At 39.1% G+C, this 25,624-nt stretch overlaps 3 protein-coding genes and 1 non-coding gene across 4 annotated transcripts in view; all 4 read right to left on the minus strand.

Moving 5' to 3' along the window:
• Positions 1 to 3,427: 3,427 nt before the first annotated feature.
• LOC101162120 (protein phosphatase 1, regulatory subunit 15B-like) lies at positions 3,428 to 6,990 on the minus strand. Its single transcript, XM_004069395.5, has 3 exons — positions 6,539 to 6,990; positions 4,823 to 6,102; positions 3,428 to 4,243 (listed from the first exon to the last, which is right to left on the minus strand). Exons 1-3 carry the CDS (start codon positions 6,699 to 6,701, stop codon positions 4,019 to 4,021), a joined length of 1,668 nt encoding a protein of 555 aa, XP_004069443.1. The 5' UTR covers positions 6,702 to 6,990; the 3' UTR covers positions 3,428 to 4,018.
• Positions 6,991 to 7,364: 374 nt separating this feature from the next.
• On the minus strand, positions 7,365 to 13,449 carry rps13 (ribosomal protein S13). Its single transcript, XM_011475790.4, has 6 exons — positions 13,338 to 13,449; positions 12,795 to 12,843; positions 12,622 to 12,700; positions 8,792 to 8,961; positions 8,420 to 8,520; positions 7,365 to 7,441 (listed from the first exon to the last, which is right to left on the minus strand). Exons 1-6 carry the CDS (start codon positions 13,358 to 13,360, stop codon positions 7,408 to 7,410), a joined length of 456 nt encoding a protein of 151 aa, XP_011474092.1. The 5' UTR covers positions 13,361 to 13,449; the 3' UTR covers positions 7,365 to 7,407.
• LOC111947594 (small nucleolar RNA SNORA19) lies at positions 7,521 to 7,649 on the minus strand. The gene has a single exon (XR_002873474.1). It is a non-coding gene; the product is annotated as a small nucleolar RNA SNORA19 (small nucleolar RNA).
• Positions 13,450 to 14,665: 1,216 nt separating the features above from the next.
• Positions 14,666 to 25,624, minus strand: part of pik3c2a (phosphatidylinositol-4-phosphate 3-kinase, catalytic subunit type 2 alpha) — a 58,759-nt gene continuing 47,800 nt past the window's right edge. Inside the window, exons 16-33 of the mRNA XM_011475791.4 lie at positions 25,161 to 25,352; positions 24,897 to 24,990; positions 24,691 to 24,785; positions 23,921 to 24,101; positions 23,730 to 23,834; positions 22,999 to 23,091; positions 22,559 to 22,688; positions 22,244 to 22,380; positions 21,256 to 21,425; positions 20,965 to 21,121; positions 19,339 to 19,448; positions 18,169 to 18,376; positions 17,931 to 18,055; positions 17,456 to 17,573; positions 17,300 to 17,381; positions 17,024 to 17,130; positions 16,777 to 16,902; positions 14,666 to 16,614 (exon numbers count right to left, since the gene is read on the minus strand). Coding sequence (XP_011474093.1) covers positions 16,432 to 16,614; positions 16,777 to 16,902; positions 17,024 to 17,130; positions 17,300 to 17,381; positions 17,456 to 17,573; positions 17,931 to 18,055; positions 18,169 to 18,376; positions 19,339 to 19,448; positions 20,965 to 21,121; positions 21,256 to 21,425; positions 22,244 to 22,380; positions 22,559 to 22,688; positions 22,999 to 23,091; positions 23,730 to 23,834; positions 23,921 to 24,101; positions 24,691 to 24,785; positions 24,897 to 24,990; positions 25,161 to 25,352 — 2,413 coding nt within the window. The 3' untranslated portion in view covers positions 14,666 to 16,431. The remainder of the gene's footprint in view (positions 16,615 to 16,776; positions 16,903 to 17,023; positions 17,131 to 17,299; positions 17,382 to 17,455; positions 17,574 to 17,930; positions 18,056 to 18,168; positions 18,377 to 19,338; positions 19,449 to 20,964; positions 21,122 to 21,255; positions 21,426 to 22,243; positions 22,381 to 22,558; positions 22,689 to 22,998; positions 23,092 to 23,729; positions 23,835 to 23,920; positions 24,102 to 24,690; positions 24,786 to 24,896; positions 24,991 to 25,160; positions 25,353 to 25,624) is intronic.

The following is a 25,624-nucleotide window of genomic DNA, read 5'->3' on the forward strand; positions in this document are numbered from 1 at the left end:
CTTTGTTGTTCTATGACCATCTTTTGTTGTGTAGTATTTAACCAGCTATAAAACCCAGAGAGATGAGGATCTTTTTTGCAAGGGTGACCTGGCCAAGAGGTTAGCAGAAATATGGTTACAATATAAAATCAATGACATTTGAGTTATTAAAAAAATAAAATTAAGGTCAAGCAAAGTGACTTCGGGCTGAGCAGGGGATGTGTATTGGGTATCTGTGATTGACAGTGAGATGAACTTGAGGTAATGTAGTCCCACTGCGTGGTACGGAGCTAAGTGATGGCAGTTTCTCCACAAAACCTGTGGAAGTTGAAGATTTTTCTCCACCTTCATATGATCAAAACCGTGTCTGAGTGTTGAAATGACGCTAGCATGAAAGCTAAGAGAATAACGTACAAACAATCCCGAGTGAAACATTCATTTTAAATCTCATGACCAGTACAGAGTTCGATGGATTCAATGTCAACTGCATTCAACCACTGTTGCCTTGCTTCCAGGTCCACTGAAAAGTTGCACAAGCCAGTAATTTTTGACAACCGAAGGCAATAAACCGACAAGCCATGCTAAGGCTAACACGCTAACGACCGACTGGTACAGAATCAAATATGGGCGGGGCTTTTGCCACCCGCAGAAAGCGTAGAGAAAGTGTAAGGGGCCATACGATTGGCTAAAAGCGAACCCGCCTGCTTTCCCGATGAGTTTGATTGACAGATTCACTAGCCAATGGTGAGATTAGTCGACCCGCTCCGTCAGATGAGTCTCAATATTCACCGTAGAAAAATCTCTCACACACACGGGGAGATTCACAAACGAGAACGGGATTTTGAATGCACATTCTGCAGTTCGAATGATCTGTGAGTTCACATCACATGTGTACCTAAAAATCTTTGTGAAGCACCTACTGTGTATTTCTGATACATTTATTGTGAATTTCTAAAATGTTTTTTGTGAAACACAGTGTGCACATTTGTGAGAAACACTTATTGTGCATTTGTAAAACATTTAGTGTGCATTTGTGAAACACAATCTGTGTGTTTGTGAAACACAGGGTGTGTATTTCCGAATTTATTTTTCACGTTTGCATAAAATGACATTTGTGAATCGGAGCGTGTGCATTTGTAAAACCGGTTGTGTGCATTTCTGATTATTGAGACTGAATTAACTCCATAGTTTTTAACCCAGGAAGACTCGTTTGTGTCTGTCATCATCTGCGCATGCGCGTTTCCCTTCCTGTTCCCATCAAAGATTAACGATGTGTGGCCGTGGTGTGTATGTGCGTTTTGTCACGTAGTTTGAAGGGTTTGCGACCCCTTGTGGTTGTAGTTGAACATTACACCAATGTCTTGCTAACAATCAGACATCGTGTGTAATTAATAAGACAAGAGTGTTAAACAGGATGAAAGCGATATGCAGTGTGGTAAAGGGCACCTGGAGAAGACAGTAGTCTTTGGAATAATAATTATTGTGAGAAGACTTTAAAATATTAACTTTTTTTTCTATTGAACTGAGCATGTGACAGGGAAAGTCATTATCTTGTGTGAACTCAAAAATGTACATTTTACCTAAAAAACAAGGTGATGCAAAGCCTTTGACATTGGTAAAATGTGGATGTTACAATTGCAAAAATCTCTTAAGAAAACCACTTGGTTGAATAAAACTGTAAATTGGAGTTTTAATTAAAGCGGAGTAAATTGTGAATGCATCCACAATGCTATGCAAACCAGACTTGCTGTGTCCACTGCAGCCGTCTGAGCAAGCTGGCTCAGACACAAAAGCTGCTGGTGGGTTGCATCACCAGCTAATTGTGACCCCAGAGACTCTGTTTTGTGGCAGGCAGTAACAGAGGCCACCACATGTGTGCAACAGAAAGCCCGCCGCCCCTGCTGCTGTTTCTGCTGCAATCACCTGCAATCCTTTCTTGCAGTTCCAGCCGGTTGCCAGGAGACGGGGTCGCCTGGGCCAGAAAGCTTCTGCTAGCTGCAGGGAGACTTTGAGGAGTGGGTTCAAGAGGAGGGGGAGGCACTGGGAAGGTGCCAGTTCAGTCTGCATGATTGCAGTCTAGTCCGGTTTGAAGCCACACAGCAGCTCACTGGATTAGGAGCAGTTTACACAAAAGGTCTGGGCTATAATTAGATGAGCAGAGAAACTGCCAACTACGTCCATTTCTACTCTAAAAATACCCTAAACCTCTTACCTCTTGCTTTGAAAGTTATATCCTAGCATATGTTTACAAAGGCATAAAAATGTTTTCATATGTTCATTCTATTTTCTTTAACCTTTATGAAATATCAGATTTTTTTATTTGATCCTTTTTACTATTTTCATCTTGAGCAAATGATGAATCACTTGCTTTAAAGGCAATTCTCTCAATATTTGGTTATATACTTTTAATGCTAATAAATATACATATATAAGTCTTGTATTTGTTTTTTTCTACCTTTAAGTACAACAGTAACCCTTGTGCTATCCTGGGCACTTTAACGTTGGGAGTTGGGTCATCTAGACCCACTAGAACCTTTTTTCTTCAATGATTTGTGATCTTCACTGGTGTCCATGGATTACATAAAATCTTTCCACCTTTATCCACCTTTGTCATGGTAGGGAGAACACGTCAATGTAAGGGTGGGGTCATCTAAAATAGCACAACATTAAATACTTTAAGTATATGTGGAACAACCTGCAGGTGTTGCACTACGCTTTGGTGGCGTCAGCAGAGGACACACCGCTGACACAACTGATTGCTCACCTTTGCACCATGCTGCAGGCGTTGGAGCCCAATTTGCTAATTAATTTAGTCCCGTAGGAAAGCCATTTCATCATACTTTGTGTTTTTTAACCTTATCTGATGACAGCCTTACAGCAGTCAGTCTGCACACAGACTCTTGGGCCTCTGGGAAATTACGAGCTCCTGAGTGACTGTGGAGACGGCCTACGCAAGGCCAGAGACACCGTGAGGAAGAAATGAGGGAGCTTTTTTTAAAGCTTTTAAATATCAAAAATGATAATTAATGCAACTTACTGACTTTGGGCAAAAGAATGAGTCATTTACATTAAAAATTGTAATTTAGCAAAAACTGTTTTGTCCATGAAGATGTTGTTTTTTTAATAGCATATCTGTAGAAATATGAAAAAAAAACAAATACACCTAAACACAGAAATCTCAATTATCAAAGCAGAATTGTGCTGTTTTTATTTAAGATTATTAGAGAGTAAAGTCTTACAAAAAGCGTGACAGCAGAAAACACAGTCTAAATGTAAAGAAAGCCCAAACTAGAAAATCCGGTTTCTCTAGACGTTTGCACAAACACACACTAAAATCTGCACTGCTCCACAATTCACCAACACTAAAAGATTTGACTGATTTCTGTCAAATACTTGTGTTTTGTTCTAGTTTTCTGGGGCAAATGAAAAATCCAAACAAACTGTAACATAGTGTGACAAATTTTATTGACTTTCAAGTACGAACAATCAGTTTGCTACAAAAAATGTTCACAACGTCATCGTGAAAGGCCGAGTGTCAGTTTTTACAGTTAAAGCTGCCATCATGAGCCAAGGTACGAAAAAAATAGACAAACATCTTACATTTTAAATAAAGAACTGCTGCACAAAAACTCCATATGTTCGTATCATGCTAAAATAGAAAAATAATAAGCATTTCCAAATTCCTTCTACTGTAAAGCTTTTGTGATAGCACTTCTAAACGTCTACAGTCGTCACAGGGATTCTGTCACACGTAGAAAAACAGTCAAAAATACACAACAAGCTCCATAGGGCATAAATAGGTTACATTACTAAGTCAGTGTATAAGGCATACAAAACAACATTCCACATGTTAGGTTACTATGAGAAAGTGTCCATCAGTGCAACAGCTACACAATGTATAAAACCTTTGAGGTACAAGGTTGTTTAGCTTCACACCAAACATTTAAGATGGCCAAAATAAAAATACTAAATTAAAATCACTGTTGCATTGCAACCAATCACGGGTCCTCATCTGACAACCAACCAATCGTGTCAGAGTTCAGGACCTTTCTGCTTTTCTCAAGGCACCTTCTACATATGCCTGGATCTTCTGTCTGTGAGGCGGACTGAAACAGTAGCCAATGGCTTGCTCCGTCTCCACAATCCGCCTCCGGAAGCGGTCTCTGTCCCGCGCCATTTCTTCCCACAGTCCTTTGCGGGACGCCTGGCGGGCGAAGGGCCAGGTACGCATGACATGAACTTGGACTTGAGGAGAAAACCGCACCTAAAGGCCAAAAAGAAAAAAAAGAAAAATTTAACAACTCTTCACCAAATACCACATGCTTATGTTAGCAGGTAAAAATCCGGTTTACAGTTTTTAAAATGTACCCTGAACTTTACAAACAGAAGCAGGGAAATCATCAGATAAACATTACGGTTTATCCTCAGGGATGAATTTAGAGTCTGAGGTCATTAAATGACAACTCAGCTTCCTGACTTTGCAACACTGCTGCAACTTCTCTTCACAATTTTCCCCCTGACTCAAGGTCACATGACCAGCTCAGTCCTGACAACCAGCTCCGCAGCGGTCTAACAATCAGCAGCTGATCAGGACATGGTGTGTCACTGGATTATTATCGCTGATCTGTGAAGTCAGGACACTCCTGATGATTACTATGTTTCAACTGTAAACATGTGACCTCGGCCTCTTTAGTGACTGTGCCAAATTAAAGATGGATGTTAAAGTTACTTTGGTTTGCTTTATAGTTAAACTCTTCATGGTCTCTACATTTAGTTCTAAGTTTGTTTTGGGAGCTGACTTCCTGGTAGAGTATCTAAAGCAGAGATCTGTGAGCTTAATGACCTGCTTTGATGAGGCGTTCTTGGTTTTCCTCTCCTCTGGAGGCGACTGTCCTGGTGGTCTTTTCCAGGGTACCAGAATTCTGTCGGGATGGGAGTGCTGCTTTACCGGCCTCTCTGCCAGAGCGGGTTTGGCAGGTCCGGATTGTTTGGATGCTTTTGTGAGTCTTCTGCTCTCCGTGGGAGGAAGCTTTGAGGCCTTGTCCAGCTGGAGTGTTGGTGTGGTCTGAAAGGAGGCCTGGAAGTTGAGGGGGTGGTATGGGTCATGGTTTGGGCTGAGAGATTTCCAGAGCAGCTCTTCTTCGTCATCCTCTGACGGCGGGGAACCGCTCTCTTTCTCCTCATCGTCTGGGTCGCGCCGTGAGGGAGGTGCAGGAGAGGAGGCCTGTCCGGCGGCAGAGTTGGCACGGGTTTGGGAGGTGACCTTACAGGCTGAGAAGCTCAAAGGATTGTAGGGGTCTCCGGGGCTGCTGAATAGCTCCCAGAGTTTATCACTTTCCTCCTGGTCAAAATCTGGACTCGAGCAATCTGAACCGGCCCAACTGCTCCAACTGCTCTCACTGTCGGAGCGGCAGAGCCACATGTTCAGCCTTGGAGGCCCTTGTACCTCCTCTTTGGACTTGCTTGCTAACTTGAGGTCAGCGTCACAGCTGCCTCCTGCTGCGCTTTTGCTTTTCCCCATGTCTGTTTTGGTTGAAATGCAGGCAGAGAAAAAGAAGGGGTTGTACGGGTCGTTTGATTTGGACAAGGATTCCCAAAGTGCTTTTGTGTCTTCACTCTCGAACTCTACGACATGCGGCTCTTCCTCGCTGCTCCAATGGGAACTTCTGTCGTCCTCTGAAGTGTCCCGTTTGAAAACTCTCTCCTTACATAGATCTGCTTTGAAGAACTTCTCGCTGTTTCTGTGGGACGCATCATTCGAACAAGAACTGTCACTGCTCGACACGAAGATGTTCCAATCGCCTGGAAATCCCACTTTCCAGGTGGACTGTTTCCCGACAAAGATGCCGTCCTCGTTCCCCGCCGTTCTGGACACCAAGTCATCCATCAGTCCACAGCATAGATCATCAGCCCGCAGACTGGACAGCAGGGCCTCAGCAGTGGATTTCCCGGGGAAAGGATCGCCAACGTCAGCACAGAAGTTGGAAAGAGGGTTCGAACCACCAACCACGGAGGAGAACAGGAAGGATTCAGATGGGTTTGCTGCTGAGCTCATGTGCTGGATGTGTTCTCCAGTTTCATCTGTGATCCTCACGTGGACCTCAAACCTGAACATCTGGAAAACTAAAAGGATAAAAAACAGAGCGGAATTCAGTCCAAGATTTTTGAAGATTTAATTCTGTAGTTTAAAAAAAAAACAAGAGCTAAAATGTGCAAATTAAAAAGCCTGATTTGTTCATTTTCTTGAAATGACAGAAGTTCCCTTAAACATATTTTTGAACTATTAGTTTACGACCCCAGACAACGAAATACGGAAGGAAAATTGTACATTGCTGTTGAGGATTAAATTACCATGGAGACTGGACGGAAGTAAACGAAAAACTAAGGGACTGCCTTAATCGTTGATTTTTAAAGCATATATAGTGAAGTGGTAAACGTTTTTGACTGTTAATTCACAACTGCCGTAAAGTAAAGCAGATGTCGCACTTATGTGCAGAAAACACGTTACGTGAGTTACGCATTTGAAGAAGAGCTTTAAAAAAAAGAAAAACGTTCATACCGGACATAAAGGTGTAGTAAATGACTTGAACCAGCAACCGCAGCTGTTCCCACAGCACGGTGAGCATCTGCTTGGTCCACGGCAGAAGCGCCATCCCGCCGCCGATCCCGAACTTCTCCATGGCCGTTGGCTGAGAGCCGTTCTCGGAAACCTCCGTAGCCATATTTCCTTCTTCCCTCTCGATTACGGCGACAGTCGAGACTAATCCCTCACGTATTCTGATACTCTTCAACGAAAACCAGTAGATTCCGTCTTTGTGCTGATGGCAGACAAGCGTCGCTGAGCTGTCGCTTCATTTTCTGGCGTTTGACAGTCATTTTCTGATTTTCCTTTGTCAAAAGTCCCGATTCTGCTGCTCCATGTTTCTTATCGCTGTTGTCTTCTAGTTGTGGAATGAGTACACAGGGCGAAATACAACCAAATATATACCAGCGGTGACGTCACGCTCTACTGTGATTGGACAGAAGGAATGTCACAGAACGGACAGGTTTCCAAAACAAGTCAGCTCAGAACGCTCATTGGTCAAGACAAGCTCCTCCCCTGAGTTGTGTAATGTGTGACGCATAGAAAGTGCCCGTAATTTCCCCAAACGGCATGAAAAAAACCTCTGAAAATCCACAGAAAATACAAGCGAAATTATGTCTAATAACACGAAAGTGATATCGCCGTCAATGTTCAGATTTAGAACCGACTTAACTCTAATATTAAAGATTTAAATATTAATGTTTACGTTTTAAGTGGCTTAAAACCACTACAAAAAGATACTACCACATTTTTGACATTCATTAACACTGATACTGGCTGAACACAGAAAAAGACAAACACGTTTCAGAATTTAAACTGTTTTATTAATCCAAAAGTGTTGACGTTTATGCCACCAGAGCAGATGCTGTGGAAGATTCACTGTAACAAAAAAGAAAAATACATTAAAGCCTCAGGATGTCTACAGTACAATCAATAACAAATACTTGAGGTTAAAATAACATGTATGAAGGGGACTGGCAAAGATGACACCAAATAGTCACTCTGCTAATTTACCTCCAGTTTTTTTCTAGCACAGCAGAAATATCACAACTCTTAAAAGTAAAGAGCAGGACAATGAAATGTGCAAAATCCAAGACAGGTTTATGGGGTGTAACGATTAATCGACTTAATGGGTGAATCCATTTCTATTCCTACGATCCAACCAGATCAATCTGTCTGAGGCAAGTTAGTAATCGAATCAACCCATTCCATTGTTATTTTTAAAAATTAAAATAAATCAATGATATTGGAAAATAACATTTGGATTGATGTACAGTAAGTTTATTTTACTATAACATAAAAATGATGTGATGACAGCAAAACCTGATCAGTCCATCATTCCAGTTCAGCGTGTTAGAATTTAGCAAAGTCATGTGACCAATCAGCGGTGCTGGTTGTCAGGACTGACCAGTGTGCTAGAATGTTCTAATAATGTTCCCTTTGGATTATATGGATGTGGAAAACCAATGGTGGGATGACGTGAGACTAAAATGTGAATGGATTTGACATTAATTCTTGTTTACTTGTACACATTTTATTTACGCTTGGTTATCTTGAAGAAATACAGGGAATGTGGAAAACCTCTCCTGCACTGTTCAGTACCAGGTATTCATCTATGAGTCACACTGGTTGAAATTTTACCTAAAAGTGTCCAGGATCCAATGTAGGTCAATTGGATCATTCAAAATGAAAAAATGACCAACTATGAATTATATCAGCAAGGCCACATTATGATATGAATCAAATTGTTCAACTGAATCGTTACACCCCTATTTTTCATATAATATTTACAAGATGACATTTAGCTAGTTTTTAATTAGCTATGACTTGAGCAGGAAACTAATGAGGAATACTTACTACTTCCAGTTGGGGGCCAGGACTCTCTTGGTCTTGTAGTAGCGGGCCAGCCTGTGGATCCTGCTCTCAATGAGAATCAGGCGAAACTTGGCATCTTTGTCCTTTGAACGTAAAAAGTTATAAATTCAGTCATATCACAACAGCTTAATATCATCAGTCTATTGAAAAACAGAACAAAATTCAAAAAAGATCTTAAGGATTTTAGCAGTAGATCTCTCCTAAAAGTTTTTATTTTTATTTTTGCAAAGTGTAGACAAACATTTGGGCCTCTCGTGGCATGTTGGTTCAACACTGCCACAATAAAATGACAAAACAGTATTTATCAGTGTATTCATAAACAGCCGAGAACAATGCTCTCATGGCATGCCGTACCTTTCTGTTTCTCTCCAGGTGCTTCCTGACTGCCACAGCCTTCTTGATCAGGTGGTAAAGATCCTCTGGCAGGTCAGGGGCCAGACCCTTGGACTTCAGAATCCTCAGGATTTTGTTGCCAGTAACGAAGCGTACCTGGGCCACACCATGGGAGTCCCTCAGAATTACACCTGAATAATAAAACAAACAGGAGCATCGTGGATTAGGGGGGTAAAACCTTTGGAGACTGGGTTATTAATAAGTCTGGGTATCATTGCAACATTTTTTATTTTTTTATGATTTATTTTGTAAACTCGTTACACCGGGCATTTGACACGCGTTCAAGAAAGCTCAAAACGCGGGTCCATGAATATGCTTTCAAATATGGTGTTTACATTGGGCTGTCGCTACCAAATACAGTTGAAAGAGGTTTGATGCAAAATGTGGAAGCGGTACAAATCTTGTGAATCTTGCTCCAGGCTTTTTCTTTCACAGCTCTAATTCGATACATGACAGACTTGGTGTCATATTTCTGTCCAGACACAAACCACAATTATCAATTTCTAATCCATGATAACTTTCAATGTTTAGCATTTTTGTAATTGAAAAGGACGCTATTGGGGCGGTTAGAAAAAATTGATTCGGCAATACATCGCAATAGTTCATTTGGTGATACTTGTATCGATTCAAAATGCTGTCAGGGTGATATATTATTAATTGTTTATGAGCGGCCGACTCTTGTTTTCCACTTACACATCCGACCACTATTTGGCAGCAGAGCACACAGAGCCTCTTTGAGCAGCTCTACCCCACACAAAACAACAGGAAGACCTCAGCCAGAGGCAGCTCTTTTGTTATGAGACATGAACTACTTAGTTTTTACTTAGGATGGATACCAAACCGAAAGTCTGTTCCCTGTTGCTGCCAGCAACACATAAAAACACGGATTGCAGTGCTTTTTAGAGGCTCAGATATGAACGAGTGAAGCACTGTGGCTTCACAGCGGCTAATGCACTTGGCATCAGCTAAGATGCTATTGGCAAAGCGGGTCAAAGTTCTGCAGAACCTCCAAGCAATAGATTCTAGTTTAGCGACCTGATCAATCAGAGTGATGTGTACAACGCTCTGAAAAAAGGCCAACATCGTTACTAGTTTACTTCCGCGTATCAGAAAGTATGGCTGCAGCAGTGCAGTGCAGACTGATATGTGAACAAAGCATCTTTGCCACATTTAAGCGTCTCCTTCACACCGTCATGCAGCATCAGCATCACACTTTATTGTTTCTGCAAAGAATTAAGTGTTTTCCCCCCCCTTTTATCTTTGAAGTACCATTCAGGCTCCTGTTTCATGCTGTGTTTAAAAGTACTGAGGAAGCTGCAGTTAGCCATATTGGAAATAAACAGAACTTTATTTCCTTAATCATACTTCAGAACCTTATTGGTTAAGGCACATTCATTCCATTTTTTTTGTTCTTATACTGATATATTTTGTTGTGGAAATCGGACAATGTTGACTCTTACCTTTCTATATTTTAAGTCACCAAAATAAAAGCACTATGATTTTGCCTGGGTAGAAGCAACTTATGTATGAGATACAGTTGCATTGCTTAGCATTGTGATCATTAAATAAACAGAATTTGATCATTCTATTACAATGGAAGACGTATTGAAATTCAGGTAGAGTTTTTCTAAGTCATATTAAAAAAAAAAAAATAGAAAAGGGGTTCTGGTACAATATTGGGATACGCATCGTATCACCAGACTGGCCAATACAACACACCCCTAGACGCCATCTACAAGTCAATACAAAATCAGAGTCCTTGACTGCTCAAAATTTAATTGGTTTAACTTTCAGTGCATGTTCTATGGTTGAGCGTTTTGCTCATAAAGGTCGAGAACTGACCGTGCAGTACAAGTTAGGAAATGTTCCGGATGGAATTTGCATTTCACAAAACCACCAGTCAGCTTTCTAAGGTAAGCTCGTCGTTGTCTAATCATGATACTATTCGATTTTTGTTGTTGTATTCTTCAACTCCTGAAAATTTTATGAGAAAATAACACTTAGCAGAAATTGTTTTCTCATTCGCAAGCCTGTGTGCCCAAGCAATGAATGCTGGAACATGAGGTCATGTGACCGGCTTTTAGTAAACCGACTGCAGCCAATGTCCACAAACATACAGGAGCAATTGTAGCCAAATGAAATGCATTTAGAATGTGGCATTTTTAATAAAACAACGGGTTTATTATTGTTTTATCAAAAATAATAATGATAATAATAATAATAAATCAATCATGACTTATAAAATATTTAATAGTATTTTTACCCGTTGGTTTGATATTTTTTGCAGACTTTTAAGACATTCTTTTCCTTCCGACTTTCATCATGTTCTAACTTTTTTTTTTAATGAAAATTTGGTTTGCCACCAGGATGTTTATATTTTCTCTGCTTTCAGCTTTTGAGTCCTTGGATCTAAAAAATAAGAAGAATGTCTTTGTGATGCACAGAATTGCTGCCAAATAATGGATATGAAAGCCTGGAATCTTTTCATATTGTAAAAAAAAAAAGATGTCTGCTTTAAGTTTTATTTCTTTTTTAGCTAAATAAATTTGTAAACATATCTCACGCTGAAGACGTCAGTGTTTGCTCTGCCTTACAGCATCTGTGTAGCTTCAAATTGAACTGTACCATTTTCTTTATTATTTTCCTAATTATTATTTGATAAGGAAATAAAATTGATTTTATATCAACTTTAATTCTTGTAGATCTTTTATCTAGCTTTGCAATGACACCCCCTTTCTCGGATGGGACAAGTAATAAGAAGGTTATGAGACTATGAACACTCATCTTTGAATTGGGTCACAAAAGATTTGTTGGTTTTCTTCATATTTCAGAAATAAAATAACGCCCCATATGCGATCACTTAAAATGCAAATTTTTTTATTTGGACCTAACTGAATGATCTTTATACCGTTGGAAATGTGTCTTTAAGACCTTTTCAGTGACAAAGATCAAGTAAATCAAATTCATTCTAAATCTTTAGTCACATAGTTACTACATAAAATTTAAAAACTTAAACGAAACAGTTTACTTTTAATATTTAAGTGATGTCCTTGAATTGAACGGAGAAGTTCTTCAGTTAAGCGACTTCAAACTCAAATATTATATTGAATGTTCAACCAAGGAATTTCAGAAAACCTGCAGAGCAATTCAAATTGCTCTAATACATTTAAGAAAAAAATACAATATTGTCTTCAATGTTAAAATTAAACTGCCAAATCTAGTAATAGGAGAAAAAAAACGTTATAAAAAAAGTGATAATATATACCTAAACAAATCCTTTAAAGGTAAATCATACCATGACTTTAATAGAAAAGTGAAATATAAAATAACAGACACCTGACACATCAAGTGCTCATTCAGTCTATTCATTGGGCAGCAGTTTAACTCAGGCGCAATCCTCCTGATTTCGGGAAAATATGTTCATAAAAAAAAGGGAAAATGATCGACCAAATTTTCTGTGTTTTAAAAATGAAGTCAGACTGTATTTATCCTCATTGAAATGTATTCAGAACTCAAGTCCTTTCATTGATGACATTTGTAAATCTGCTACAGAATGGTTACTGATCTAGGGTCGAGAATGTCGATTGCCTTAAAATGTAATTTATGCTTAAAGATTTCTATATTTTTATATATGTTTGCGTTTTTGTTTTTTTATTTGTTGTTTTTAGTTTAGAGCTGTGCCTTGAATCATTGTGTGGTTGTCTGCTAGACTATATTTCAATTTTAAAAAGTTTACCTTGACTATATTTTAAATATTTACTAAATTGCACAATTTTGACAAGATTACTTACCAATTTGAGAGGGAGTGAGACCCTTTTTAGCAAGTTTGAAGATCTGCTCTTTGACATCATCCGATGTAAGCTTGAGCCACTATTAAGAGAAAAATAAAACGTTCTTTGTTATTAAAACTTGACTAGCCTAATAGTTACCAGATAAAAATAAATCGAAAGAGGAGCATACTCACAGTGGGAACACTTCGCCTGTATGGAAGAGCTGACTGGGACAGGCCCTTTCTGCAGAAGAAAGCAGGCGAACATAAAGCCAGAATTTTGACAGTTTCTAATAATACGATGCGTTAAGCAATTTTATGTAAACGTATTTAGAAGAGACACGTGCAACTCAGACAACTGCGGGGCAAAGAAAGAGGCCCCGAACCTTTTGCTTTTCGTGTTAAACAGCCATTTTAAAATAACAATACTACTGGTTTCATCTACGACTTAAATGAAATATGTTAGGACTAAAATCAAACACTTTGTGACAAAAACACCTATACTGTAAAAATTAGGCAAGACGTCCAGACCCAACGGCTAGTATGCTAGCATGCTAACGCAAGCTAACAGGAGAGAGGAGCACAGGAAACAAAGTTGTTTTCTCCACCTTTTATCGAAACCCTGAATATTTGCTTGGGCTCACACTTAAGCAGTATATGTTAATTAGTAAGGTCATGGGAATAAATTAGATTCAACGTCGTTTTAATCGAAATGTGTACGATTAAAGGAAGGCTCACCCGGGAGCGTGCATGCGACCCATGATGGCGGTAGAGGAAGAGAGGCCGCACACGCGAAAGAAAATGGCATTTTTCGCCGGCCTCGGAAATGACGCAATGACGTACAGTGACGTATTTTTTGTGCTTTGGTTTTTTATTTTTACCAATATTTTTTTTATTAGAACTACAAAAAGATGACACACGTTCATATAAATACAACATAAAGAAATATGAAAAATAAATAAATAAATAAAATTAGAATTACAGTCCACAATACTAGGGATTGTCATGCAACATGTGATAAATGGACAGTTTTAGGCGTTTTTGTTTTTCATAAATTTCAGCGATTTAAAATATTAATAGATTTTTTTTATGAAATGTATCAAACAATGGTTTGATTTTTAAAAATTTGCTCTAATGAATGAGAAAAAAGTGAATGAAAAAAGTTCCAGAAGATTCAAAACAGATTGAAACGTTCTGAGACGTTTCCTCGCGGGTGGTTTCTCACCCAAGCTCGGGTCATACCAAAGGTCTGGGCTTGAGGGTCCTGTGCAGTATCTAAGCTTTTCTTGACTGAGATGTTGAAGGTTTTTTACAAGGATCTGCTGCTTGCTGTTCTGAGTGCTCTGACCACCAAAGCCACCACTGACACCTACTGTTCAGGCATTTGCAAATACAATTTTTTAAGGTCTGCTTGAATTGTATTTCTTTTTACTCCTTGATGTTTGTACTGAGACTTACATTTCGATTTCAGGAATATTGTCTTTTTCCTATAGTTTGCCATTCAACATTTAGGATTCAATGACCACCCTTTCTGGTGTTTATTAAAAATATTCTCATCAGTTTGCTACTCTTTGTAAACTGTTATATTTTATTCTGTTCTTTCATAAAGCTAATTAAAACTAATCAACATGTGGAATAAAATCAAACAATTAAAAAATAATTAGTTTTACCCTTATGTTTAATTGCCAAGTGAGCCTATGTAGCTGTGCCCAAGCAAAAAAATAAAATATACCCACGTGTTTTAGTTCTGCTGATATAGAAAAACCATCTATTTATAACAGCCTAAAAAACATTGAATGTGTGTTTTATTGACTAATCAAAAGCGAATTCAACAGTTTGGGGGACTTAGTATAGGGTCCTATCTATCTAACCTATCTATCCTTATGTGTTTTTTTTTGTATCTGTATGTTGTTTTTTTAACTCCAAGTCACTCATGAAAATGATAAATGTACTTATTTTGTTACAGCTGACTCCCCCAACATAACTAATTATTTCTTCATGTAAACATGCAGTCAATAAGTAAAATCTTTTCGTCAGTTTTGGGTTAATAATAAAGCAACTCCTGCTTTTCTAAATCGTAATTTCATCAATCACCTTTATTTATTATCTTATAGTTTACAAAATGTCAAACAAAGACATCCATATGTTATGCTTGTTTCAAAACATTTAATTTGCTCTAGGAAAGAGATGGATTACAGTACATGACATGTTCATCCATTCAGGGTAGAGGTAACCAATTCAGAATAAATAACTGGCCGTGGTAATGCACTTTCTTTGTAAAGTTACTGAAAACGTAGATTAGACATCGAACATCAAAGTATGAAATCTTGTCTTGAAGTTCTCTGAAAAGCCTTTGTGGATATATTCATCTTAGTTTCTTTATTAATCATCAACAACTTTACATTTAGTTTACAGAAAAGCAAAAGCAAGTCATCTCTTGTTCAGAAACTTGTTCCCTTCTTTTGAAGACACGAGACAAAGTTGAAGACCCTGACATACAAAACAGTCCCAAAATGAAATAAAACAATCTCAGCTTCTGGACCTTGTGGCAGTTATTGCTGATTTTTTATTGCAGATTTTATTAAACTAAGTCATTAAACACAGAGTTTATACACTATTACCAAAATACAGTGGTTGTTATTGGTCCTAGATCCCAAAATAGTTAAGATTTCTGCTGGGACTCGCTTCCTGATTCAATTTTAACTAGTTTATTTCAGATGTTTGTTAGTTTACGATATTATTCATTCAGGAGACAGAAAACCAAAAGTATATTTATAGTTTGATATAATTAAGGTGTGCTGTGTAGAGACTCAAGTAACTCCACAAGAAAAAGACCAAAGTGGTGTGGCTTTTGGTGACATTTCACTGTTCAGAGGTTTCCAGTCAGGACTGCTCTTGTAAAACTACGGCAATAGCTTTATACAATCTAGAGGTTTATTTTCTGAGAACATAGCATATTGCTAATAAAATATACATATTGTTTTAAGGTTAAATTTTGCATTTAAAAATATACTGTGAGAACATACTAAGGCACCCTGATCAGCTCCCTTTTGGGGAGAGTGGTTTGAATTTCAATAGTTTTGGCACACTTTGGCATTATGTGAGTTGAACTCACAAAATACTTGGGCGAGGTGGGGGTGATATTTATGTCTTTTATCAATAGAAGAAAGAAAATAAGGGAAAAGTAGAAAAGAGCCTTCTTTTGATTCCTCAAAAATGTAGACTGACATAGTCTACATTTATTTAGTCTTTTGAAAAACTGTTTTGGTCCTCTAATTTCAACATTTACAAAACATACCAGCTCTTTATTGAACTTACAAAAACTACAAGACTTTGCGTCAAAAAAGAAACGAAATAGTATGGTTTTAAAGAGTGGAAAAAAAAAATCAAAGTTAAGGAGCAGGCTCCTTGTTCTGTTGTCCTCAGAGTCTGAACTGGTCATTTCATTTGAGACTAAACTGTGGAACAAAATGATGATTACAAGATATTCCAACAAAACTCATCTGCCTCACACCATGGAAAGACACAATTTATGATACACACTTTCATCCAGAAGCACAGCTATATCTCAACACTTCCATCTACAACTGTATTCATGTGAAAAAGTGTCAGTTTGGTCAACTAGATTTCAAAATAAAACTCTGTGCCTAAATTTCAAATGAGATTTAGTCAAAAATCCTTCTTAAACAAAATAAAGGTTTGTTTTTCAGATGTTTATGAGTAGCTAAAGGAAACCATGATCGTTTTTTTTTTCAAGTGAGGTCACATTTCCTGCATTTTTCCATATGATTTGAATGCATCGGCTGTCTGCAAAGTCAGAGCCAAGTGGGGCTTAGAAGTAGGGAACTGCTGTCAGTTTGTACCACTTGACCGTCTCTTTGCTGAGGTCAAAGTCTTTGAGTCTGAGCGTGATGCTGCCCAGAAAGTAGTTTTCACTCAGTGACTCAGCACTGAGCACGCTCAGTTGCAGCTCCCGCAGTCCAAGCGTTTCTTTGCTGTAGCCGCTGTACACCAGCTGAGGAAACAAGAGCGAGAAGAGAGCAGTGAACATCTCATTTTTGATAATACTGAATACATTATTTATGGGCTTCAACTTCCTCCATTATTCTCACTACTGTGTAAATATTTTCAGATTGCAATTTCTATAGTCATACAACAAAAAATGCAGGAAACTGACCATCTCATTGAAGGTGGGGTTTCTAGTTTTCCTGGAGATCTTCGTCTTTCGTTTGGAGGTCTTGTGTGGATCTGGAAGCAGGTAGGTTTTCACATATGGGTTGGGATCTGTTCCATCTTCAGAAACCTATAAGGGGGAAACATTGTTGGTAGTGTTGCAACAGCCGTTTAAATAAAAGTCTTTTCTTCTGATTAGCCAAAAATAGCTGCATTTAGAAATGATCTTGACAGCTACTGTATTTATTTACCAGGTCCTTAATGTGCATGACCATGATGAAGAGCGTGCTATTCCTGTAAGAGATGGAGAGCTTCACTTCTCCCTCCACCCGCCCTGAATTAGGACTCATTGGAGGCTCTATAAACATCACACAGAGTAGAAATACATGTACCAGTAAGTCTTCAGCATAAATAAGATAAGAATTGAAACACTTTAAAGGACAAAATGGCTAAGAAACAACTCAGTTATTGTTTTTCAGCAAGTCTAAAAATAATTGAAATTTCACAACAATAGATGGGGTATTTACCAGGTGCTTTGGGCGTGGCATCTAAACCTTCTGCCCTGTCATCTCGTGCAATAGGATGAAAGAAGGTGTAGATCAAGTCACACTAGAAGAGCAGAGTTTAACAAATTAACGCTGATCCTCGACTTGGAATGACACCAGCTGTGTGTTTGTGTGTACCTGGATGACCTCAGTGGAGCTCCTCATCAGGTTGTGGACATAGTGGCTGAGCTCCACCTTCCTCTTGGCTGCCACCTCCTTAATGTGTGTGCGACCGAGCACCATTTTGTTTGGGAAACTGGAGAGAAACAGAGAGCCAGCGTCAGCTGCCGTCCTGTACCGGCTCTTCTAATGCTGATTTCACACTGAACACCTTTTGCGCATCGGATTTTTTCCATCCGCCTCTACAAGAAAAAAATACTAAAATATCTGATTGAATATGTATTTCTTTTGTAAGTGATAATAGCCGACGAAGTGTGCATTCTCAGAAAATAATGCACTTCTCGCGGACGGTTCAGGCTTCCACGGCGTGCGTTATCCCTTAAACATAGTAACTGCCCTGTGAAATTTCGACAGTTTGTCCTTCAAGGCTAACTAGTGTATTTCGGTTCAACATTTGAATTTCAGAGTCAGAGAAGTAAAGGTAACATCCCACCTTGGCAGCTTCCACAGAGGAAAAAGAATGGTGAGTTTATTGTGGAGCTCTTGAAACTCATCAAAGGTGCGGAAGACAAACTGAGGCTCATTCTGACCTTCCCTGAGAATCCTCACCACGTAAGTCTACAACAAGAGATCAGGATAGAAGCAAACAATCAGAGTTATGATCAAGTAAAACAACACGGATTAAAGATGGAAACTATCAGGGTATCTAAAAGATAATCAGTTGAACTCACATAATACTTGTCAGGGTTGTATCTCTTCTGGAAAGAGAAAATGGATGCGTGGAGGATACGCCCCTCCTGCTTCATTGTGTATGTTTTTGGGGAGAAAGACAGGATTGGCTCATCATTGGCAGGAAGGCCAGAAAATCTCAGCTGGGCAAGGTTGTGGATGAAGAAGTTAAATTTTGTGGCCACACTTCCCAGACTGGACTCTATGAGCCTACAGCAAAATAAAGAAAAAGAAAAGAAAAAAACAACAGACTTGAAGGAAGGTTGACAGAGATTAGATCGGAGGACAAAAGTCAGTGTCTTGCTGAAACTGTAGCTTCTTAACAAACCCACTCTGATAAAAATTGTGTTTTTAACATGTTCTTGTGGCATTTTTCTGATAATGTAAGACATATGAAGAAAATTAAGCTTACAATTGCATTTCTGACCAGTTCTTTTTCAAATAGTTGGGAATCAAGTGCAGATGAAAAAGAGCATGTTTGTGACATAGAAAACATGCTGGGTTGGTCACAAGCTCCCAGCTCTGCTCCATGCTGATGCATCCACTTATAGAAATAGATCCATGTACACTTTAGTTTTCCTCGTCTGAACTGTAATCCAGCTCAAAAATTGTACAACTGGATAGCTTCAATATTGCTCGCCATTTTTGTTACACAGGTCAAGTTGGGCTGGGTGTGAGGGGCTGTAAGCTAGAAAGAGGGCATGTAAACAGAGCGCTCTCAGAAATGGAGAATGGAAGGGGGGCGAGGTTGCCCTGAGCCAACGGTCCTGGCTACAATTCAGAGGTGAATTTCTAGTGAACTACTGTCGCTTTGCAGAAACTGTCCTAGGAAACGACACAGGTTTATGGATTTTGTCTCAAAACGACATAATTATAATTAAAAGACCACTGGGGACGCTTTGGAAATAGATCAAAAGATGATTGGAGTGGGACTTTAAAAATCTCTCATAAAACAAATGTTCAACTTTGATTGGGATTTTTGCCACCTAGTGGCAAAATACAGAACTTTAAAATGATATGGAAAAAGGATGCAGAACTTATAAGAAAAACAAGTTGATGCTATGAAAAACATTCAGAGAATCTTTTTTTCCCATCCCAAATTTAAAAGTATCACAGAGAGATTTATGCTTTATGGGCATCCCAACCATTAGGGCAGAAGTTGAAATGTTCACCTTGTGAAGAAGATTGTGGCCTCAGCGTCGGTGCTGTGAGGCTGAAGGGCATCGAACACGTACTTCAGATCTTCAGAGCCGGACAGCTCGGGGAGGCCTGATGACATCATCTGAGACAAAACACAAACATTCCAGATAAACAGACTATTTAACTTTAACAGAAAACAACAGGCTGCAGGGTGGCGCAGTGCTTAGCGCTCTTGCCTCACGGCAAGAAGGCCCCCGGTTCAAGTCCTGGCTGGGGGACATGAACCAGAACATCAATGGGGACCTTTCTGTGTGGAATTTGCATGTTCTCCTCGTGCATGCGTGGGTTCTCTCCGGGGGTCTCCCGCTTCCTCCCACCGTCCAAAAACATGCCTAATAGGTTAATTGGTTAATCTAAATTGTCCATAGGTGTGAGTGTGACTGTGAATGGGTGTGTGATTGTGGCCCTGCGACAGACCGGCGACCTGTCCAGGGTGTCCCCTGCCTCTGCCCACAAGTAGCTGGGATAGGCTCCGGCAGCCCCGTGAAGGGATAAAACGGCAGAAGATAAATGAATGAGAAAACAAGATTTTTATTAAAAGAAAAGAGGTGACACTTTCAGTCAGGTATTAGTTTTTTAGTTAAGAAAACCAACACCTTTTTTATTTCTACAATGAAACTCAATGGAGAATCCACATTCCCAACTAAAATTTGTAAATGTTTCCACTTTGTGAGAAAGGTCTGTAATGTTCATCATAGATACACTTCCACTGTGTCAGAGAGCAGGTAAACAAAGAATTCAGATCCATGTATGTTGAAGTCGCAGTTGAAGTCTATGGTTGTCATTGACATAGTTATATTACATACCAAATATTTATTTTCTGCTCATTATAGAAATATATTCTTTAAAAATCATACAAAGAGATTTTCTTTTTTTTTATCCCGTTTCTCACAGTCGGCAATTGAGTGCTCAGAAAGGCTCCTTTATAAATAAAATGTATTATTATTTTATTATTATTATTAGTTGAAGTGAATGCAGGATGAACATCAAGAACTTTCTTTAAGTGGGACAACTGACTCATACTGGTACTTTTCTGTCCCACTGGGTTTTTATTTATTAACAAATAGGAAAAAAAGTTGATACCAATAATTCAGCCACCTTTACATTTATATAAAAAATGCATTTGCAGTTGACCAAAACCAAAGGTATGGGTAATTGAAAATCCAGATATGAACAGTTTCAACTTGTCCAAGGAGCAAAACTCTCTGAAAGGCGATCCAGGAGGCCAAATGACAAAATACAGATTTAAGCTTAATATAACCAGGTAATCCTTCAGGTGAAATTTCTTTGAAGAACAAACTGCAAAGCTTTGTATGAATGCAAATAGATTAAAATGTTTGCACACAAAAACCCTTCCACTAAAAGCAGTGTGGCACTGTAGCCTATTTCTGAAAATAAATGTCATCAATTGGGTTTAGTAATAACTTTGAACTCTGAATGAACTCAGCACAAAAACCATATCACAATTTAAAAGCATAGCTTTAAAATAGGCTTAAGCATTAACTTTTTGTCTGCTATTTATGTGTGCAAACAACTTGTGGTCTGTGTGCGTGCTCACGTTTGTGTAACAGCTACAGTGTGAGTGTATTTTGTCTCACCAGAGACAGCAGGTTAAGGAAAAGGCAGCAGTGCTTGCGAATGAGGTTGTAGGCTTGGCAGCAGAGGTCCACAAACAGCTGGAAGCGGCTGGTGGGGCGCTCGCCTCCGTTGATGACGTATGCCATGTCAGATGTCAGAACAAACGGCGCCCGGTCTCTAAAGCAAAAGAATAATGAGTCAGTATTCAGGCTTAAACCGGTTTTTATCAGGCTTTAGGCAAAACGTATTATAGTAAATCTCAGAGGATGTCACAGGTTAAATTCCATGGAACGTAAACGTAAATTCCTCACCTTTTGAAGCTGCCAAACATCTGGGCATGTCCCAGGAACTTCCCAAAGTCAATGTGAAACATGTGACCAGTGGAGCGCAGCATTATGTTGTCATTATGACGATCACAGATGCCAAGCACGTATGTTGCAACACAGCACCCTGCACAGGAGTAGATGAAGTTCTCTGATGCCTTCAAAGAAAGAAAAGAAGGCGTTTCATGCTGTGATTGTGAAGATAGGAAACAAAATTAGATCTGTATCCATCTGGCTGAAGTACAACATAATGATTCTCAGTAGGTATTAAAACTGTTTTCTAAGCTTTAATTTTGTTATATTTCAGTGTTGACCTTTCATAGCAAAAGTACCAGGGTCAAAGGTCAAGAGGTGAGTGAAGGGTTTCGCCATTAAGTCAAAACAGATGGACGGCATTAAATGGAGATTTCTGTCCAAAGAAAACAGCAGACAGACTGACATTTTTATATTACATGACTTCCATTCAAGCAATCAATTTTTTATGTTTTTCACTCCACACACACACCTGTTTAATTAGGATGAAAAGAATATTAAACAAAGTTTTCTGTTTGTATATTTCTATCGTCTTCAGGCCCTAGAACGTTAGAAATAAAATAACTAACAAAATACCTGGAAAAAAAGGGGTTAAAAACACACATTTTTAAGTGGTAATCTTATTTTTTTATAAAACCTTTTATTAATTTTGATTTTTTAAAAACTTTAATAATCTAAAAAACAATTTTAATCACTAAGAATTTTCAATGTCCATTATTAAACTACAAACATTTTTATTTGAAGGGCTCGTTTAGGCTTGTAAACTCAGAGACCCTTGTTTAGAACTTGAAAACACTCATTTGTTTTAAGCTGTTAAAATCTATAAAGAACCGGATGCTTAAAGAATTACACAGAATTACACATCTTAATATGAGCAGTATAATATGAGTAATTATTGAGGTGATTGTTGAGGTTAATTATGTGGCTCTCTTATTTTGTGTACCTTCTCGTATTCATCCTCTGCAGGGTTGTATTTGCGAAGCCATTCTGCAAGAGGTTTGTCTTTAAAGGATCCAGTGACGCCATACTCCACCTGAATCTTTCTCAGGGTGTCTGAAGACGGTACCAGCTCCACCATACCTAAAACAAAACAACACATTTTATGAACAGAGGGTCATAGAAATGTTTAATTGGTTTTCCCTTTAGGTGAACTGATATTACAACAAAGTTAGGAAAATGAATGCCAATTGGTCGGAAGATGTAGTGAGTCTGGTCAATGACGGATTCATCAAAGGCTGAATTTGGCTGTTTAACTTACCTTTGTCTTTCCCGGTGGAGATGCACTTGAAGTTAACGATGCGAAGATCCAGCCCTTCCTGCAGCCACATGCGGTCCATAATGCGAATCATCTGAAGAGCCAGCATGTCCTGTCGCAGGTCTTCCCCCACCTGAAGCATCAATTATAATTTTAAAAAGCATCAACACGTGCTGAGATGGAGGAAACATAAGCGGAGCATTTGACACTTGTTTGAAGTTAAATTCAACCACCAGGGGGAGCAGTAATCAGAGAAAATGTAAACAGTTGAGAGGCTATGTTGTTCTTGCAGGAATCTCCCTGGTTTATAATTGAGTGTCCATCTATGCAGTCAACAGATAGAAATACCGATCAGATACATTTGTTATCTCTGTAGCTGTTCATTTAAAGCATTTTGATTGTAGTTTTGTAAGAGTGTGGTTGTGTGTACAACATCCCATCACCTTAAACATGACATTGATCTCCTCTCCCAGTGGGTCAGCATTGACCAGGGCCAGCTTGAGGGGAACTGCGTTTGAGCTGAAAAAGGAGCAGGCCTGCACACAAACACAAGCAGTGTGAACTTTATCCTCACTGCGCCACCAATGCTGCTTATCTGAAACACACCAAGCTACGATTTCCTTCCCAATCTTTAAACATTTTATCTATTGAAACAACTAGAGGCCAAGAAATGTACTCATTATGTATTTTTAGGGCAAATGTTTCAACGGGCCAAATGGTTTGGTTCACTGCATGGAAGATGTATCATGTAGATACGTCAGGTTCTTTTAAAATGGATGTTTTGAAAAGAGCTATGTGGGATGGAAGCCTCATAAAAGATTCAATCTGAGCAATGAGAGGTATTTTTTTAATTACCAATTAGAATAACTTCTTTAAAGCCTGCAGCCTACTCAGTTGCAGAACTGAAAGATTATTTGAGATGCTGTCCTTTGAGTCTAATTAGAAGATCTTACTCCCACAAATCCTTTTGTTGCCAGTGGAAGAAGGGACCATAGAGACAATACATTACATTATCTGTGATCGACAAAGGAGTATCTGAGTGCATAATTGCATTGAAGCTTTTGTTTTTATGAAAGTGGAGCTTAATGTGCTTTTCTCAGGGGGTCTCAGTAATGTATTAGGAGTAGTTCTTCAAAACATTTATCGCAGTCAATTCATGGACGACGTGAGATACCTTAATATTTAGCTCCTTTGCCACCAGACTGGGGCTGAGAGGAAGCCGGCAGCTGTTCCTCTGGAAATAGTTCTGAACATTTTCAAGGCCTTCCTGCAGTGCGACCTAAACACACAAATATAATCCCAAACAGACACATTACAACCACATTTTAGTTCCTCTGTGACGCAAAATCACATACTCGCGCAGACCTGTCGTGCAGAACCTCCAGCCTGTTTGACCCTCTCTGCCACAGCGCCCAGCAGAGTAACCAGGTGAGTCTGTTTCTCAAGCTCCGCCCTCAACTTGCTTCCACACAGACAAAGCAGGGCACCCAGCACCCGCTCATATCGCTGTCCCCAGACAGGATCTTGCACAGCATCCTTCAGCAGCCTGCAGCCATTAGAGAAATGTTTTAGAACTTAACCTACATTTTTGTTCCGACTCCGTTTGTAATTTACAGAGTAGGTAATTTGTGCACCAAAAATGCTAAAGTGTATGCAAAAAACTGCTAATTTGTGGGCATAAAAGCTCATTTGGGTGCACACAAAATGCTAATGTGCAAAGACAAAATGCTAATTTGTGCCCACAAAGCTAATTTGTCCCCACTAAATGCATATAAATTTCAAATCTGTGACCGCATAATACTAAATTCTGGCCACAAAATGCTAATTTGTGCCCACAAAGCTAATTTTAACCTGCAAAAGTTAAGAAAGCTTACTAAATGAGAATTTGAGTTAAAAAGACCAGAAATGACAAGACCAAACTCCATTCTGAAATGAATAATGCAAACATGACAATCCTGTCCAGATGACACAGTTTCAAAAGCATCCTAAAATATCCTAAACATGGTTGGAGCTTCCCAAAGTACCACTAGAAAGACTAAGAGGTTACCCTCTCCCTAAACAAACAAACTTAAGATATATCCATGTTTGCTCACTAGTGCACCACCTGGTTGAATGTATTGCTGTTTCAGACTCACCAGTAGAGATAATGTGCTATATTGATGTTTCCTTGTGCTCTGGATAGGAGGAACTTAACGAGGGCATTGTTTAAGTGACACTCAAACTTTAATGCCTTAAAAAGACAACAAAAGACAAAAATTTTAGTTAGAGTTGGAGACATGATGTGAAGACACAAACTCATAACTGATCAAATTCATGATATGAACTGTGTTGATGGTTGTACCTGTACTAGTTGTGGCAGGTAGTCAGCTAGTTCATCATCAGAGCTCTTCTCGATCCAACTAACAGCCACACTTCTCACCTCAGTGTCTGCAAACCTACAAAGGAAGCCTTGTTAATCAACAGGTATTCCAGAAGAACTTGGTTCTGAGTGCATTTCTTAAAATTAACACTAACATTAAAATGTTTCATTGCGTTATCAATGGATCTATCGCAGAATAAAAATACAGTGTATTGTTGCAGATGAAGTACTGAGCACAGTGCTCACTTTGAGTCAAGCAGCTCCAGCGCAGCGACAGGGGGCAGGGTGGGCCAGTGGTGCAGCAGGGAGTGAATGTGAGCCATGCTGGCCCAGTCCCAGCTGGGTGCACTGGCCAACACCTTGGGGAGGCTGCTGGGGTGGTCCCTGCGACAGTGGAGCCGGTAGTCCCACAGGAGCTGATGATCGGTCTGTTTCAGTCTGGAAAACAAAGAAAGCAGGTCAGACAGGAGGGCATTATCTAAACACTCTGAAGACAAAAAATGAGAAATTTGAAAATGAGAAATTTGAAAATGAGACAAGTTAAATCCTTTTTCTAATATTAATAAATTAAATGCATTGAAAAAATAAAAAACAGCAGCGTCCATTAGGCTAAATATTTAAGGTGATGGATCTCAAGAGTAAAACTATTTTAAAACTTCATAGCTATACTAAAAACACTAGTCACATGCACCCGTACAGAGGGTTGATTC

This window comes from Oryzias latipes, chromosome 6, assembly GCF_053564925.1.
Source record: "Oryzias latipes strain Hd-rR chromosome 6, Olatipes_Hd-rR_3.1".
Classification (NCBI taxonomy): Eukaryota; Metazoa; Chordata; class Actinopteri; order Beloniformes; family Adrianichthyidae; genus Oryzias; species Oryzias latipes.

Coding starts and splice junctions, on each gene's coding strand:
- LOC101162120 (XM_004069395.5), bottom strand. CDS start 6,701: ATGGCTACGGAGGTTTCCGAGAACGGCTCTCAGCCAACGGCCATGGAG. Junction 6,103..6,538: donor TTACTACACCTTTATGTCCG/GTATGAACGTTT, acceptor TTATCCTTTTAG/TTTTCCAGATGTTCAGGTTT. Junction 4,244..4,822: donor AGAACGCCTCATCAAAGCAG/GTCATTAAGCTC, acceptor TTTGGCCTTTAG/GTGCGGTTTTCTCCTCAAGT.
- rps13 (XM_011475790.4), bottom strand. CDS start 13,360: ATGGGTCGCATGCACGCTCCCGG. Junction 12,844..13,337: donor GGTCGCATGCACGCTCCCGG/GTGAGCCTTCCT, acceptor TTTCTTCTGCAG/AAAGGGCCTGTCCCAGTCAG. Junction 12,701..12,794: donor ACAGGCGAAGTGTTCCCACT/GTGAGTATGCTC, acceptor TTCTCTTAATAG/TGGCTCAAGCTTACATCGGA.